This window comes from Vombatus ursinus, unplaced genomic scaffold (assembly GCF_900497805.2).
Source record: "Vombatus ursinus unplaced genomic scaffold, bare-nosed wombat genome assembly UNPS02015030.1, whole genome shotgun sequence".
In the NCBI taxonomy this organism is placed as follows: domain Eukaryota; kingdom Metazoa; phylum Chordata; class Mammalia; order Diprotodontia; family Vombatidae; genus Vombatus; species Vombatus ursinus.
The window spans coordinates 865579-883498 of NW_020954808.1; the positions used below are offsets into that span (position 1 = coordinate 865579).

At 52.2% G+C, this 17920-nt stretch overlaps 1 protein-coding gene across 4 annotated transcripts in view; it reads left to right on the forward strand.

Annotated features, from left to right (window-relative positions):
- Nucleotides 1-14911, forward strand: part of LOC114030966 (hypoxia-inducible factor 3-alpha-like) — a 23428-nt gene extending 8517 nt beyond the window's left edge. For 2 of the 4 annotated variants that reach the window (XM_027845933.1, XM_027845935.1), the window contains exons 8-15: nucleotides 124-271; nucleotides 697-824; nucleotides 1518-1741; nucleotides 2749-2850; nucleotides 4739-4998; nucleotides 9848-9962; nucleotides 11784-11865; nucleotides 12965-14911. In XM_027845933.1, the coding sequence (XP_027701734.1) occupies nucleotides 124-271; nucleotides 697-824; nucleotides 1518-1741; nucleotides 2749-2850; nucleotides 4739-4998; nucleotides 9848-9962; nucleotides 11784-11865; nucleotides 12965-13077 (1172 nt within the window). In that variant the 3' untranslated portion in view covers nucleotides 13078-14911. Of the gene's footprint in view, nucleotides 1-123; nucleotides 272-696; nucleotides 825-1517; nucleotides 1742-2748; nucleotides 2851-4738; nucleotides 4999-9847; nucleotides 9963-10149; nucleotides 10616-11783; nucleotides 11866-12964 lie in introns of those variants that run through there. The other 2 variants (XM_027845934.1, XM_027845936.1) reach the window with 2 other exon arrangements.
- Nucleotides 14912-17920: the final 3009 nt, after the last annotated feature.

Consider the following 17920-nt stretch of genomic DNA (forward strand, 5'->3'; position numbering starts at 1 on the left):
CCAGAGACACCCTCCCCCACCCGGGGGGATCTCAGCCCTGGTCTCCAGCCCCAAGCCCCAGTCTGGGACCTTCTCCTCCCTGGCTCCCCGTCCCACCATCCTATTCTGCCTTCTGCCCCCCAGTACTCAGCAAGGGCCAGGCTGTGACTGGGCAGTATCGCTTCCTGGCCCGCAATGGAGGGTACCTCTGGACCCAGACCCAGGCCACGGTGATCTCAGGCGGCCGAGGTCCCCAGCCCGAGAGTGTCGTCTGTGTCCACTTTGTGCTGAGGTCAGTGCCAGGCAAGGGAAGGGACTGTGACCCCCTTGGGGAGTGGGGCGGGAGGCTGACAAGGGCTGAGATCTTTATAATGGAAGGATCCCTATGCTGGGGGTCAGGTGCCCTGGGTTCAAATCCTGGCTCCTGCCCCTGACTTACTGTCTCTTGGGAAACCTCCTTGCCTTTCTGTGCCTCAGTTTCTCCATCTGTAAAATAGATGGAGTTGGACTTAATGGTTTCTTCCAGCTCTGGAATTCAGCTTGTCCCTCTTTCTGCTAATTAATGCCTGTGGGGACCTTGGAGCTGGGATATCTCTCCTGGGGCAACTATCATAATAGGCTGGTTGGGGTGGCCCTCCAGGGGACAAAAGTCATGCCCAGCTCTGATCTCCCTTCCCTGACACCCTGCCCCCTCTGCCCCATCCTGCCCCCCCCCAGCCGGGTGGAGGAGACTGGGGTGGTGCTATCCCTGGAGCAGACGGAGCAGCCAACCCGCCGGCCCCCCCGCCCCGCCGACCGGGGGCCTCCCTCGGAGAAGAGCCCCCAGGGTGTTGGAGACGGCTTTGGTATGGGGGTGGAAGGCAAGGGAGCCTGGGAGGTGGAAAGAAGGGAGGAGGGGAGGTTCACGGGGTGTCTCACCTTCTCCACATCATCCCCATTCTATGTGCTGGCATCAACCCTTCCCACCTCTTCCTGGCTGCCATTCTCTGATCTTTGCCCACTTCCTTGGCTCCCATGATGCCCACTCAGCCAAGCATCTAGCATTCCCCACCTCATCCCTAAGCTTCCAGACATAGCCTGTCCAGCCTCTACCCCACCCCTACCTAGAATGTCCTCACACACTCACTGTGTGCCAGTAGGACTCACCTAGTCTCTCCTCCAGGAAGGCTTCCAGGCTCTCCATTTCCCCCAGTGCCCTCTCCCCAATCCCTTCATTCACCCCCCAAGACCCAACAACCTCCCAGGATGAACTCCACTTTGACTCTAGAATCTCTCCTGTCCTACGGGGTTTGCATTTCTTCACCTAGGTTAGGCAGCACACTCCCTTGATTCTCAGACACCAGACCAGCATTTCTATCTCCTCCCCCTCCCCTGCAATATGAAGGTCAGCCTCCTGCCCCCCCCCAGAAAAACCCCAACATCCTCACACAGTAAGTGCTTGCTCAGAAAATACGTGTTGCTGAAGGTCGGGATCACTGGGGTGGCCCCTCAGATGCCCCAGCCCACCACACGTAACCATCCCAGTACATGTCTCACAGATACCCCCGGCCCCAGGATCCTTGCCTTCCTGAAGCCCCCGGCTCTGAGCGAGGCCACTCTGGCTGCTGACCCTCGCCGCTTCTGCAGCCCAGACCTTCGCCACCTCCTGGCCCCCATCCTGGATGGGGCCGCCCCTGCCCCTGCCACTGCTGCCCCTGCCACCGCCACCGCCGCCATCCCCAGCGGAACCCCAGCCAAAGAGCGTCCTCGAAGCCCGCCACCGGTATGCAGACCTCTGGGCCAAGTCACCACGCCTTCCAAGGCTGCTTTTCTGCGTGTCCTGTTTTAGCAAATCATGGGTTATATTTGTAAAGCCATGTGAGGATCAGTTGAAATATTCGAAAGGTGCACGGTACCTGCCATATGGATGACCCTTGAGATGTCCCTCCTCTCCACCCCAGCTCTGACATCCCATGTTCCAGGCTCCCCTCCCAACTCTGATATTCTCTGTTCTAAGGTCACTCCTAGCTCTGACATTCCCTGTTCTAGAGCCCCTCCCAGCCCTGACATTCCCTGTTCCAAGGCCCCTCCTGGCCCTGACATTCCCTGTTCTAAGGCCCCTCCCAGCTCTGATATTCTGTTTTCCAAGGTCCTTTCCAGCTCTGACATTCCAGTATCTGGACTTACCCTCTAGCCTTTGACCTCTCTGACTTTTAACCGCTCCCATCCCTTACATTCTTGATTCCCTGCCTGCCATGGGGATTCCTTGGTCCCAGGTCTAGAGTCAGTGACCCTTGATATTTGACTCCCATGGCCAGGGACCAAGGCTTTCTCTCCTAGGTTTTGAGCTAGCTAACCTTGGACGTTTGGCCCCCTCCCATCAGAGCCTTTGACCTTGAGATGCCTAGTTTCATGCACAATCTTTTTTCTCTTTTCTTCTTTGTACATGGAGATATTTCTGTGTGTTGATGATGTTTATCAAGTGCATTAAAAAAAAAATTTCCAAAGATTCCGTTACCAAATGACCCAGTCATGGGTGCTGCCCTCGGACCCTCCGCACTCGGGCTTTGCTGACCTCTTGGGCAGAGCTGTCTAGGGTCTTTGGAGGCTCGACTCCTCCCTCACCGTTTGGTGCTTGGCTTCTGTCCACCATTCCTAGCTGGACTTTGGGCTTCCTATCCCGTCTGGGAGGCAGAGATGGACCTGACCTTGGAGACGACCTACTGCCCCCCGCCCTCATTTTGTAGCACTCTGTACTCACCTGTTACCTCATCTCCATCTCGCCCACAGGCGGATCTCCCAAACGACCTCCTCCTGGAAATGGAAAACGTACACAAGATGTTTGGATTCGGCAAGACCCTGGAAGCTGTAGAAACTCTGGATGTGGAGCAGGTAGGGCCAAGACTGGTGGCTAGAACATGGCAGTGCTCCCCTGTCACACCCCAGCCTTTCCTTTCCTTGAATGGACAAATCTCTTCCTGTTGCTCAACTCAGTTTCCTCATCTGCAAAATAGGGACAATAGCAATATAGAAATGGTGCTTGTTGAGTGCCTGGAATCGTAGATTTAGAATTGGAAGGGACCTTGGAGGCCATCAGACCTGACACTTTTATTTTACAGATGAAGAGACTGAGGCCCAAGAGGGCAAACTGACTGGTCTAAGACCACAGAGGGAGGAGGTGGGAGAGCCAGGATTCCACTGCCCCCTACCCCCATCCCGGCTTCCTAGGCTGCTGGGACTAGGACCTTTAGCCCGGACAGTAGAAGGCTCAGGGGGTAGGTGACCTTCAGGCACCTCAAGAACTGTCCTCCAGAGGGGGGATTAGATTAGCCTCCTTCTGCCTGGCCCCAGAGTGGAGAACCAGAAGCGATGGGACGGAGGCAAAGACGCCAGCTTGGGCCCGAGCTCATGAGACAATGAGAATTGCCCCGGAATAGCCTGCCAGGAAAGGTAGTGAGCTCCCTGTCTTTGGAGGCCTCCATGCAGCAGCTGGTTGAGCTCTCATCATGGTTATGGTAGTGGGGGTTCTTTATCAGGGACAGCATTAGAGGCCCCTTCCAGCTCTGAAGTCCTGGGTTTGGACCCCCAGGCTCCCTGACTTTGTAGGCCGTACTTCCTGTCCTGTAATTCCGAGGCCTCAGTGGCTGACACCCTGCCCTTAGAGGGGCTGCCTGCCTTCTTGGGTTTTTGGTACTTTCTGGTCTCCTCCCTAGCTCACACATCTTGCTGTTCTCTGGGCATTTGTCTCCAGCAGCTTTCCTTCTCTCTTCAGTTTACCGTTCCCAATCTCCTGGGCATCCCCAGGCCGCACACCCACTCTTGTTAGCACCTTGTACAAGGCAGGAGGCAGTGTCTCCATGTGATGAGGGTCGCTCCTCTAAGGAGAAATGCTTGGGCTTTGTGACGGCTCTTTTGTCCGCTCAGAGACTTTTTCTGCTTCCCCCTTAACTCTGGAGAGGTAGCTGGATGGAACAGAGAGGTCCAGAGGGACCTGGGCTGGAATTCCAGCCCTGCTCTGCAATGGTCCTGGGTGACCCTGGACAGGTCACTTGGGCCTTCCAACATTCCTCACCTGTGAAATGGAGGTGATAATCCCTGCAGGACCTAGCCCACAGCCTTGTTGGGAGGACGTGATTTGTCCAAGCCTCACAAACAATGCCTGGAGATGGGCAGATGCTTCGGGCATCAGCATGACCCTTTTTCTGGGGAAGAGAACTGCCCTCCAGAGAGCTGAAGGGGGCTTTTCAACGTCTCAAAAGACCTCAGTCAGCAGTAGATCTGGGGTTTGGCCCCAGGGCTCCTGCCCCAAAGCTCAACATTTCTGTGATGCATGCAGCTGGAGGTGACCGAATTGGGAGTCAGGGCTGGAGTTCAAAACCAAACTCTGTTACTAAGGACCAGAGTCATCCTCAGTTTCTCTATCTGTAAATTGGGAGACCTGGTCTTAGGAGAGCCTTTGAGCTCTCTTCCAGCTTGAAATCTATGCTCCTGGGATTCTCTGACCTGTGTGACCTTGGGCAAGTCTTGACCTCTGGGCCTTAGTTTCCTCATCTGTAAAATTTGGGGGAATCACTACATCATCTTTGAGACCCTTGCCAGCTCTAAGTGTGGGATCTCCTAGTCTTTTTGGGTGACTCGTGGGAGGGATGGTGCCGTAGGAAGGAAAGGACTGGGGTCCAGAACTAGATGTAATTGGCTCCCTGGGTCTTGTCTCAGCTCCCCCGGCCAAGAAGCTACAAGGAGGAGGGTTACTTATGTGGAATCCTCCTTCTCTGCCCAGGACATCGAGGCGCTAGAGTTAGAGATGCTGGCCCCCTACATCTCCATGGACGATGACTTCCAGCTCAACACCAGCGAGCAGCCCTACAGGACCCCTCGAAGGCGTACAGGAACAACCCCCCGCCCCCGAGCCCGCAGCTTCCACGGCCTGTCCCCCCGACCCCCAGAGTCTCTTCCTCTGCTTCGGTGGGGGAGTGACCCACGACTGAGCCAGAAGACCCACCCTGCGGGCACAAGCTCCCAGGCCGGAGCTCGGAAGAGGTGAGAGAGGATGGAGTACAGAGGGATGGGAGGGAGGGAGATTGGGACCTTAGATTTGGAATCAGAGGACTCCAATTTAAATTCCAGCTCTGTGCTGAGCGACTCAATGGATACAGCACCGGGCCTGGAGTCAGGAAGACCTGAATTCAAATTTGACCTCAGACACTTACTAGCTGGGGAACCTTGGGCAAGTTACTTAATCCTGTTTGCCTCAGTTTCCTCATCTGTAAAATGAAGAGGTTGGTCTAGGTACCCTGTAAGGCCCCTCTACACCTCAGTTTCCCCATCTGTAAAATGAGAAGGTTGGACATCCTTTCCACCTCTAAATCTTGTGTTCCTAATTGTGTGTATTATAGTTGTTTTTGTCTTCCCTTCTTTTGTTAGGCAATTGGGGTTAAGTGACTTGCCCAGGGTCACACAGCTAGTAAGTGTTCCCTTCTTAATAGATGCTTAGCTCCCTGAGGATAGGAATCAAATCAAATCAAATCAAACTGGCCAGTTGGGCAATGCAGTTCTTTCCTTCCTTCCCTCCTTCGCTCCTTCCTTCCTTCCCTCTTCTCCTTGTGTCCACATAAGAAAACATACCCTTACCCACGGGTAAGGAATATAAATTTTGATCATGGAAACCTCTCAAAATATCTGGTGGTTTACAGCTAGATTTCTTTTTTTAAGGACCATACCTTAAACCCAAATCACTCTGGCTCTCATTGATTGGCCAACAATAGGTCCCATCCCAGGCCCCACTTGGTCATTGTTTGGACCTCTGATGGCTCAGTGTGAGTGTAAATAGCAATTGTTTCTGTTTTGGCCAGAAACCCTGAGGCTCTTCCTGTACCAGATTGATTTTTTTTTTTAGACTAGGTAAAAAAGGCCATTTTTAGCCTCATTTTTTACCTAGCCTTAATCACTGAATGGGTGTTGCCTCAGTCAGATGGAAACCTGGAAAAGACCTTAGCTTAAAAAGGCCAAGGTCTCCCACTGCATCCTGGGCCATCTCCAATCGACCTGATCTGTATCTGGCCTCTGGACCCAGATGGCTCCAGAGGAGAGAGTGAGGCTGGTGACTTTGCACAGCCCTCCCTCACTTAAACCCAATTCATTTGCAAGTCATGACATCACCTTCCTGATGTCGTGGTCCTCTTCCAGAATGAAGGACAAACAAGAATAAGTATAATTATCCCTATTTTACAGATGAGGAAACTGAGGCCCTGATAAATCAAGGTACATGACCACCTGACTTGTGTCAAAGCCAGGGCTGTAACCCAGGTCTCTCCCAACTCTGAGACCAGGGCTCTTTCTACTATACATTGCTCTCTCTGAGCTCCCCCAGCCCCCTTTTCCATGGTACCCCACTGTTCATCATCTGTAGCCCTCACTGGGCATTTGCCGCATCCTGCATTTTGATACTATGTGTCCTTGGGTAAGTCTGCAGTTTCCTCATCCATAAAATGAGTCATAGGGGATGATGGGTAGGACCTGATGCTATCCAGGGATCCCTTCTGGCATTAAATCTTGTGATCTGGAAATCTCTGCAAAGAGGAAGTCCACCAGTCTTTGTCCCATGTAGTTTAGCAATTGATCAGTCAATATTTATTAAGCATCTACTATGTGCCTACTTGTGTTGACACAAGAAGAGGAAAAAGGCAATCCCTTGCCCTCGAGGAGCTTACAATCTAATTAGGGAGACAACATGCAAACAAACATATATAGACAGAACAAGAAGTAATCAGCAGAGGGCAGGCATTGGAATGAAGAGGGTCTGGGGAAGGTTTCCCCATTGAAGCTTGTAGCTGGAAGGGGGCTCAGGACCACCCTCCAGACCAGCCCACACCTGTGCATACCTGATCTGCCAAGCTGTTCATCATCTAATAGCTGCCACCTGAACTTTTTGAGATGGAGGGTCCTTTGGCTTTGCTCTAACATCCTTCCTGATGCCAACCCTAAATCTGCTTTTCCCCAACTCCCCTGCATGCTCCTGGTTCTGGGACCAAGGAGAACTCCAAATTCAGTATGTGAAGAGAGCCCTGTAAATCTTAGGCTTGTCTCCAGGCTAAAGATGCCCAGTTCTTTCAGCTGATCCCTGCATGATGTGCACTCAAGGCCCTTCACCATTCTGGTTACCTTCCTCCAGGTCAGGGTTCTTCACCTTTCTCAGGTCCTAGACTCCTTTGACAATCTGATGAAGCCCAGGGCCCCTTCTCGAAATCATGTTGTTAAATGCATAACATCAAATACAAGGATTGCAAAGGAAGCCAATTATATTGAAATACAGTCATCAGAATGATGATGGTGTTGGTGACAGTGGTGGTGATGCTGGTGGTGATGGTGATGGTGGTGATGAAGATGGTGATGATGGTGGTGGTCGTCGTGGTAACGGTGATGGTGATGTTGATGCTGGTGGTGATGGTGATGAAGATGGTGATGGTAGTGGTGATGATGGTGGTGGTGGTGGTGGTGGTGATGATGATGGTGACGGTGGTGGTGATGGTGGTGGTGTTGATGGTGATGGTGGTGGTGATGGTGGTGGTGATGATGGTGGTGGTGGTGGTGATGCTGTTGGTGATGGTGGTGGTGATGGTGATGGTGTTGATGGTGATGGTGGTGATGGTGATGTGGTGGTGGTGATGGTGGTGGTGATGATGGTGGTGGTGATGATGGTGGTGGTGATGGTGGTGGTGGTGGTAATGGTGATGGTGGTGGTGGTGGTGGTGATGGTGATGGTGGTAGTGATGATGGAGGAGGTGGTAGTGATGCTGTTGGTGATGGTGGTGGTAATGATGATGGTGATGGTGTTGATGGTGGTGGTGATGGTGATGGTAATGGTGATGGTGGTGGTGTTAATGGTGATGGTGGTGGTGGTGATGGTGATGGTGGTGGTGGTGATGGTGATGGTGGTGGTGATGATAATGATGAACACGAGTTCATGGACCTGTGTCTAGAAGCTCTCCAGTGTGTTTCAAAAACTGTAAATGCAGGGGCAGCTAGGTGGTGCAGTGGATAGAGCTCTGGCCTTGGAGTCAGGAGGACCTGAGTTCAAATCTGGCCTCAGACACTTGACACTAGCTGTGTGACCCAGGGCAAGTCACTTAACCCTGATTGCCTCACCAAGAAGCAAAAAAAAAAAAGTAAATGCAGGAAAAATTAGATAACATCTGTAAAGCGCTTAGCACATTGCTTGGCACATAGTAGGTGCTTAATAAGTGCTTGTTTCCTTATTTTTCCCTCCTCTATCTGTGGTTAGACTAAGCTAGAGGACACCCTCCTTATTACTAGGAGCTGCACCGCTTACATAGGCCAATAGGGGGCGCCCCAGTGCACAGAGCACTGGGCCAGGAGCCAGGAGCCAGGAAGACCTACCTGAGTTCAAATAGAACCTTAGACACTTCCTAGCTGTGTGACCCTGGGCAAGTGACTTTGCTGCTGCCTGCCTCAGTTTCCCCAACTATAAAATGAGGGCAATAATAGCACGTACCTCACAGGATTGTTGTGAGCACCAAATGAGATAATATTCGTGAAGCCTTAGCCCGGTGCCCGGCACGTAATAGGTGCCTAATAAACACTGGTTTCCTCTCTCCTTCCCCTCCGCCTCTCTTAGTGGATCCTGAGATCACATTAGCTCCTCTTAAGAACCTTCTATGGGCAGAGTGGAGCCAAGAAGACCTGGGTTCAAATCCTGCCCTATCATGTAAGCTGTAGGACCCTGGGCAAATCACTTGACTTCTCAATGGCCCAGGCACCTCTCTCAAGACTATAATTTGCAGAGAAGATGTAAAGAGAGTTTGCTCATCTGGGAGATGGGTGCAGTCCCCATCCCTCAACACAAGGCCCTGCTCGTAATCCTGGGGTGACAGAAATAGAAAATGATGGTCATCTTTTCTGCCCTCAAGGACAATCCACTAGGGAGCTAGACCGTGATGCCATCAAAATAAATGAGCATGGTATAAGGTAGAATGTGAATGGAGGACAATCTGAGGAGGACGGAGGAGGGCCCTCTAAGGAGTGGGTGATCAGGGCAGGACCAGGTAATGAGACGTGCTGTACCCTAGTCTGAGTGAAAGCTCGAGTTTATCAAGTGAAGTAGTGGGTTCTCAGGGTGGAGCGGTTCCTGGACCCCAGCATGTGGTCAGCTGAGGAGTCTGCACTTTGTCCCAAAGGCAGTAAGGAGCCCCTGGAAGGAGGATATCGAGCAGGGATGCGATTTTGTAGCCATGAGGATAGCTCATGCAGTAAAAACAGACTTTATTTTTTAAGAAGCGCTTCCTCAAACCAGTTGTACAAATGTTAAGTCCTTCTTACAGATTAGGAGAGTGAGGCTTGGGAAGTTGGAGGCTTGCCCAGGGTCACCTAGGTTAGCATCCTTACCCTCTGTGCCCAGTCTGCGCTAGAGAATTCCGAGCTCGTATCGGCCTGATCTGCTACGGTCGGACCTTGACGCCAACGTAGTGATGTCATTTTGGTTTTCTTTGAGAACAAAGGCCAGTGACCGCGTGGGAGAAAGCCTCCATCAGTCAGTAAACATTAAGTGCCCACCATATGCCAGGCACTGTGCTAAGTGCTGGGGGCACAAAGAGTCAAAAGATAGTCTCTGCCATCAAGGAGCTTACAGTCTAATTACATGTAGAAGGTCATTAACAACAGCTAATCTCTTGAGTGAAGTCCTTATTACCAAGACTTCTTCTTTCCTCTCCCCTCTTGGTACCTAGCACAGATCTGGGGCTGAGCACCTCTGAGATGCTCAAGTCAGCACTCTTTGCAAAAGTGAGGGAAGGATTGCAACCCCCGCTACTGGTGATTGCTACTGTGCCCCAGGTCTCCTGGGTCCTGAACTCTTTTTCTCCCTTTCCTGCAGGACCCTGCCCCAGAGCTTGGAGGAGGACAGCGGGGCCGAGGCCCTGGGAGCAAAGCCCCCCAAACGATCCCCCAGCCCAGCACCGGAACACTTTCTGCTGCCGCCCCTCAGCCTGGTATGTTGGGGAATAGGGGCGTCCACGGGGGAGGGGGAGTGGAGGGAGAGAATCAAAGGACCTTCGAGCAGACCTTCTCATTTGACCTGGGAAGGAAGTGGGGCCCAGAGGAGAAAATTCTGCAACTGTTGAGTCATGGCAGCAGGATCTGAATTCACCTGCCCCGATTCCTTTCCGTATGCCACAGATAGCCTTGTTTCTGCGATGGAGGCCACGGGATGAAGATTACTAGACAGAGTCAGGAGAGCCTTGGGTTCAAATCCCTCGTCTGACATGTAATAGCTGCACAACCACGGTTAGGTCCCGTAGCCTCCGTTTTCCCATCTATAAAACGGGAGCAATGATAGCACCTACCTCCCAGGGTCATTGTGAGCTTCAGATGAGGTCATCCATGCAAAGTGCTTCTCAAACCTAAATTCTCTTTGGAAATGTTTGCTAGCATGATGATCATGTAGACAGTTTCTCTGCTACTGTCCCATTCTGACACAGGTGTGAAACCCACGTGTGACCCTGGGTACCTGGAACATAGGCCCTGGAAGGCCCTACCATGGCTGCCAGGGGGCACAGTGAATAGCGCCCTGGGCCTGAAGTCAGGAAGGCCTGAGTTCAAATCTAGCCTCAAACATTTACTAGCTGGGCAAGTCACTTAACCTCTGTCCACCTCAGTTTCCTCATCTGAAAAATGGACATAACAATACCTGCCTCTTAGGATTGTTGTGAGGACCAAACAAGGTAATGTTTGTGAAGAGGTAATGATGATGATAAAACCGCATACTGAACGTCGAAGATAGTAACAAGATTGCCCAGTTTGTGTTCCCCTATGAATTTCTTTGTTTTCTTTCTGTGTGTTTTTTAATGCTTCAATCAAGAAGCATTTATTAGGGGTAGCTGGGTGATGCAGTGGATAGAGCTCCGGCCTTGGAATCAGGAGGACCTAAGTTCAAATCTGGTCTCAGACACACAACAGTTACTAGCTGTGTGACCCTGGGCAAGTCACTTAACCCCGATTGCTTAGCAACAACAAAAAAAAAAGGAAGCATTTATTAAACTCCTACTACGTGCCAGGCACATAGTGAGGACACAAAAGCCAAAAACAGCCTGGCTCTCTAAAGTTTCCATACTGGGAGAGGACATGCAGAGAGAAGTCAGCGCCCAAGATATTCAAAGTTACTTGCTGAGGGAGGGACACTATTGAGCGGGAGATCAGGGCTGCCTCCTCGGAGGAACTGGTCCTAAAGCTCTGGAGAAGCTAGATTTTCTATCAATGGGGAGGGAACATATTCCAGCCCGTGCAAAGGCAAAGACGTGGGAGATGGGATGCCACAGGCAGGGAATAGCCACGTTGGTTACTTTCCATACAGGAACTCATTGGAGCCTCGTCAGTCAGTGAATAACAAGCATTTATTAAGCACCTACTGTGTACTGAGCCCTGGGGATACAAAGAAAGGCAAAAATATCACACAGTCAGCCGGGGCTCTGGGAACGGGGTTGTTGTTCAGTCATTTTTCATTTGGGTCTGACTCTTCGTGACCCCTTTTGGGGTTTTCTTGGCAAAGTGGTTTGCCTTTTCTTTCTCCAGCTCATTTTACAGATGAGGAAACTGAGGCAAACAGGGTTAAGTGACTTGCCCAGGGTCACACAGCTGTCTGAGGCCAGGTTTGAATTCAGGAAGTTGAATCTTCCTGCTTTGCACCGCACCACCCAGCTGCCCACAGGGAGCAGAGAGGGGTGGCTATCTGGGAGAAGGGACGGGAGGGCATGCAGTGGATCTGGAACCTCAGGGAGCACTTCTTGATTTCTGCCTCCTCCCTTCTCCACCAGAGTTTTCTCCTGAGCGGCGAGGCCGCTCCTGGCACTCCATCAGATGCCGACAACAGGCTCCTGGACCTTGAGGAGCCCGTGGGTGAGTGAGGGAATTCTGGGGAGGGGGGGATATTTCAGCAAGGGCCCAGGAAAGCCCTGGGGTCGTCCCAGGTGGGTCAGTGCATTCCCGAAGAGGAATTTCTTGTCTGAATGATCCGCCTTCAGGGAGGATCGGGCTTGGCCAGGAGCAATTAGTAGGGGGAGTTGCAGGCAGGCGGATTTCGGCTCAGCGGAAGGAATAGTGTCCTGATCATTAGAGGTGTCTGACAGACAGTGAGTAAACCGTCATGGAGACCTTTTAGTGAAGGCTAGCTGTTGGAGGAGAGAGATCGTAGCATCCAAAGCTGGAAAGGATCTCAGAGGCTGTCTCGCTCATCCCCCTCACAGATGAGGAAACTGAGGCAGATGAGGTCAAGTGGCTTACCCAGATTCACACAGCTAGTAGGGGTCTGAGGCCAGCTTTGAACTCAAGTCTGATTCCAAAGCCAATGTGCCTTCCAGGAGGGATGACCTCTAAGCTTCCTGCCACCGCCGCGATTCTGCGGGTTACCCCAGAGTGGGGTTGTTTTTGCTTCCCCGGCACTCGACACACGCTTCATACGTGTTTGTTGACTGACTGATGGAGGCAGTGTGGAAGTTGTACTGTTCACCCTCAGAGCAGTCGTCCAGACCCTCCAAACACCCCCACACTCCCCTGTGACCCTGGGCAACATCATCTCTTACATTCTAAGAAAGGAGGCAACATGCAAGATACACGCGTGTTCATACAACGTGCACATATGTTTGCACAAGATACATACAGAGTAGATTGAAGAGAGGGAAAGCCCCCTGATTCCAGAACAGCAAGGGGGCCGGTATCGCTGGGTGGAGAATGCACAGAAGGGTCAGGTGTCAGATGGGAAGGTAGGAAGGGCCGCGTTCACGTGGCAGAGGTGTTTAAATGCTAGACCGGGGATTTCATGTTTCATCGCTGAGGTACTAGGGAGCCACTACAGTCTGCTGAGGAGGGGAGTGACATGGTCAGAGTGGGGCTCTGGCAGTGAGTGGAGGATCGACTGAAATGGGGAGCGGCCGAGGCGGGCCGACCCCCCAGAGTGTTCCTGGGTTCACTGACTTTGCCCTTCCTGCCCCCTCCACAGCCCTGGCCTCCTCCTCCCTGCTGTCCTTCTATGAGGATGAGGATACCGCTCAGCCCAGGGGTCACTTCCAGCTGGAGGAGACCTTACCTCAGGAGCTCACCCCAGGCACCTGAGACACCCCCTCTCCTCCCCGCGCCCCCAGTCCCCGCCCTCTTCCCCTTCCTCCCTCTGCACGCCCAGGACCTCAGCCACACTCCAAGCCCGCAGCCTACGCACAGGATAGAGGGATCTGGGGCCAGGGGAGAGGGACGTACATCCCCCTCCCATCCCCACTCCTTCTGCACCGGGCCCTACCTCACTGTTTCCCCCCACCCCAGCCCTCTGTGTCTCAGGGGATGTGGGTGGCCCAGGGAGAGCCAAGCAAACCTCAGCCGGGATGGAGGGAGGCCCATCTCATTCCCACCGGTCCCACACCTTCCCTAAGCGGGCAGGGTCCTAACCCCTGGCTCAGCTCAGTGACCCCCCCTCTTGCAGGGCAGGGACCTCCCCTCTCCCTCCTCCCACGCCCTCTCAGGATCTCTTGGTGCTCATTTATTTACACAGTTACCTCACCCATATTTTAGGGGTTTACTTTAGGGGTTTTCAGGGTGGGGGGTTGGGGGAGGGCTTAGGACTTTTTCTACAGCATGCTTTATTTTTAACTCTGGGGTACACATAATCACCTTATCGACGAGAAAAATCTCCCCTTTTGTGATAAATGATCTCTTTTTAAAATTGTTATAATCTAAAGGTACAGGGAGGGGGTGAGGGAGAATTGATGGAATACAGAGCCCTGAACCCTTCCCCCAAGGTTTCGGGGGAGTCCTTTGAACCAGACCTCTCCTCACTGTGCACGTCATCTCCTTAATGCCTTCCTTCTTCAGACCTCTCACCTTTTCAACTGCCTCTCCTTCCTTCCAGACCTCACCCCATCCAGACCACCAGACATGGGGGCAGACCTAGCCCCTGGCCCCAGCCCTGGCACTTATCTGACTTGGCCTGGTCTCCCTTGCCTTTTCTCTGCCTCAGTTTCCCTTTCCATGAGCTGAGGCAGTTGGACTCAGCAGTCAGTAAGGACCCTCCTAGCTCTGCTCCTTTGTGGGTCTGTGAGTGGACACCCCTCTCTCCAGGCCTCATTTCACATAATCGGAATGTGTTACAGGTGGAGGGGTGGGGGTGGGAACTTGTCAAATCCTCAAATCTTAAAATTTAGAGATTATCTACTCTGACCCCCCTCATTTTACAGATGAGGAAACTGAGGCTCAGAGAGGAGAAGAGACTTGCCACACAGTGAGTTACAGAAGCAGAAAAAGACAGAGCTAGGAGAGGTCCTTGGGGACCACCCGCTCAACTCTCATTAACATCAGTGGAAACTGAGGCCCAGAGAAGGAAAGAGCCTTCTCCAAGACCACAGATAGCAGAGCTGAGGGTCCAGAAGGCTGGTCCCTTGGGGTCTGTCCATGGCCTTTTCTCCATCCCGGTTCCAGACTCCCTGCCTCCATCTCTTCCCTGTTTCTGCTTCCCAGCCCCAGGCAAGGTGGGGACCGCAACGCACTCCCCTCAGGCCAAGCCCAGATTCCAGGCCGCCCAGTCACACGCACAGCTCCAGCTGCAGGTCTCCGGGCCGGGCTGTGGTCGAGGAGAGGGGTCACAGGACACCCCTTCCTCTATCCCGCCTCCGTGCCGCCTGCCTCTCATCCCCTCTCCCCCTTCCCTGTTTACACGATGGTGCTACCCTTTGGGTCTGGAGTGGGGACAAAGAACCCCTCCCACATACAGACACACATAAACCACCTGGTGATTTCCCACCATCCCCTTCCTGGGGGCTCCCCTCCCCCTAAGCTGGGGAGTCAAGAAGTCTGACCAGACGGTGCTATGGGGTTTGTGGGGTAAGGACCAGGGCTTTCTCCCAGCTCTCCCCAGGAGGTCAGAGGCCTCAGTGGAGGGGGCTGTGGAAGTGGGAGGGGGGAACTGGGGGGGGCTACGTGTGTAACTACCACCTTCACCCCCAATAAACCCTTCAGCCTGAAAGGCACCAGAACTCCCCCGGTTGACTTGCATTCATTGATTTTGTGTGGGTTTGTGTGTGCATGTTTGCTTGTCAGAGACAAAGACACTTGGAGTTGGAAGGGACCTCATTTCACCGATGAGGAAACTGAGGTTTCTGGAAGGGGAATGATTTGCCTAAGGTCACGCAGATGGCTCCTTCTGTGTGTAATCAGAAGGGCGTGTCTGTGTAGGTTGTGACTGTGATTTGTTGTTTCCTTGTGTTATAGATAGCTTGCTTCCAGCCTCCGGGTGTCTGCCCACTGGGCTTCTCCTCCACTGTGTGGTCACAGATCTAGTCTGCCTTTATTTTTGCAGAGAGGTAAACTGAGGCCCAGAGAAGGTGTGGGTTTTGCCCAAGGCAGGATTTGAATTTGAAATCCGATGTTTATAATAAGAATGGCTAGAATTTATATAACTGTCAGGTTTGCCAAGGGCTTTACAGATAATAGGTGTGTTATGCTCATATCTGCTGGGATCCTTTATCTTTAGTGCCCAGCACATAGTAGGTGACAGACAGACGGATAGATGGATAGATGGATGGACATTTAGATAGTGAGGTAACTGGTGGTTCAGCGGATAGAGCACTGGACCTGGAGTCAGGAAGACCTGAGGTCCAGTCCTACCTCAAGACACTTATTAGCTGTGTGACCCTGGTCACCTCCCTTAACCTGTTTGCCTCAGTCTTCCTCATCTGTGAGATGGGGCTAATAACAGCACCGACCTTACAGGGTTGTGAGGATTAAATGAGAATATTTGTACGTGCTTTGCCAACTTTGCTCTGTAAACACGGGTTGATGTGTGTCTAAGTGGGTGGGTGAGTTTTTGGGTGAGGTGCCAGGCTCGTTTGGAGAGAGAGTGGTAATGCGGCAGAGCAGGTGGGGAGACCTGTGGTCTGCTCAGGTAACTTATGGACCAGGCCTTAAATCCAAGTCACTCTGGCTCTCACTGACTGGCCAGCAACAGGGCCCTGCCCACTGAGTGGTCATTGTTTGGGTCCACAGGGCTCAGAGTGAACCTAAATAGTAATTGTTTCTGTTTTGGCCGGAAACCCTAAATCTTCCCCTCCCAGATCAGATTTTTTTTTTTTTGACTAGTCAAAAGAGGCCATTTTTTGCCTCATTCTTTTTTGTTGTTGTTTTTGTTTGTTTGTTTTGAAGCAATAGGGGTTAAGTGACTTGCCCAGGGTCACACAGCTAGCTAGTAAGTGTCTGAGGCCGGATTTGAACTGGGACACCTAGCTGCCGGCCTCATTCTTACCTAGCCTCAATCACTGCATGGGCCCCGTTGCCTCAGACAAACCGAGACCTGGGAAAGACCTTAGCTGCAAAAGGCCACAGCCTCCCACTGCACTGGGGCCATCCCCAGTTGTCCTGATCTATGTCTTGCCACCGGACCCAGGCCCAGATGCTCTTCCGTTGCCAAGCAGGGGCTGATCCACCCAAACTCCCTAACCCTGCGTGGGCCCAGCCCTCTCCCCACCAGGCCGGGTGACTGCACTGCCATGACCTTGGGGACGTCGTCCTCCCTGTCTCGAGCTCTGCCCTGGAGGCTGAAGAGTGAGGGATAGGCCCCAGTGATTTCCAGGCTCTGAAAGTTTGGTGGTTCAGTGACCAAACTCCAGGCTGCCTTATGTCAGCACACTGCACGTGTGTGAGAGAGAGAGAAAGAGAGAGAGAGTGTGTGTGTGTGTGTGTGTGTGTGTGTGTGTGTATGATGTGTTCACTCCTGGGTCACACTAGTTGGCTGGGTTGGTGGGGGCGGCAGGGCTCCAAACCAGCCTCCTGACCCGTGAATCCTCCTACCTAGAAGGCACCTCTCCCCTCCTCCCCTGCCCGGGTGCCCCAGGCTGGACTCTGGATTCCTAGTGCCCTCCTCCAAGGAGGAGCAGGGCTGCTAAATGGGTGCTTTGACTCACTGGGGATGAGAATTGCCACCTGGTGTTGGGGTGACTGGGGCAGTGGAGGAGGCCAAGTAAAACCTGTACTGCCCTTCCCAGGAGGAAGGGAAGGAGCTCCCAGGCTGGCTGGAGAGATGAGACACACCCACCCACCTCCCCTCCACTCTGGGAAAAGACCCAGGGCTCTCCCCAAGGGCTGGAGGAGTCTGTGAGGGCAAAACAGGGCAGGCCAGAGCTCTCCTCGTGGGAGGAGGTAGACCCTAGCCAGCCCCAGAAAGACAGGGAAGGTTTGGTATTAATAGGAGAGGGCACTCCAGGCAGGGATCCCAGCCTGAGCAAAGGTATGAAAGTGGGACTCATTCTCCATTTTTCACAAAGAAACTCCCTCTTGAATCCACTGGATTTCAGCCCAGTCATTAAATGACTACTATGTACATTTCTATAGTACCAGGCACAGTGCTAAGCACTTGACAATGATCTCAATTTGATCCACATGAGAACCCTGCAAGGTAGATGCTATTATTCTTCCCATTTTACAGATGAGAAAAAGGAGGCTGAGAAACTAATCCACTTGCCCAGGGTCACACTGTATCTAAGGCAGAAATCAAATGAGTTTCTCTCTGACTCCAAGCCTAGCCCTCTATTCTTTATGATAAGTCATTCTTTATCACAAGTCAAAGGTTGTATGTATTCAATATTCCACACCCATAGTCCTCCACCTCAGCCTAGAAAGGGGGAGAGGTAACATTCTGTGCTTTCTTCTTGGAGTGCAATCTTAGTCATTATAATTATTTCTAATTATGCATATAATTATAACTATAATAATTACAATTACAATAATTATAATTATTTTGCCATTATTTTTCCCATTTCCATTGTCGTAGTCATTTTAGCTGACTTCCCTCTGCATCCGTTCATAGAAATCTTCCTGGGCTTCTCTGTATCAAGTGTTTGGTGTTTCTTCCTGTGACTCCATACCGCCCTGCCCCCCATTACATTCATGCATAGCTTGGCCATTCCCCAGAAGAGGG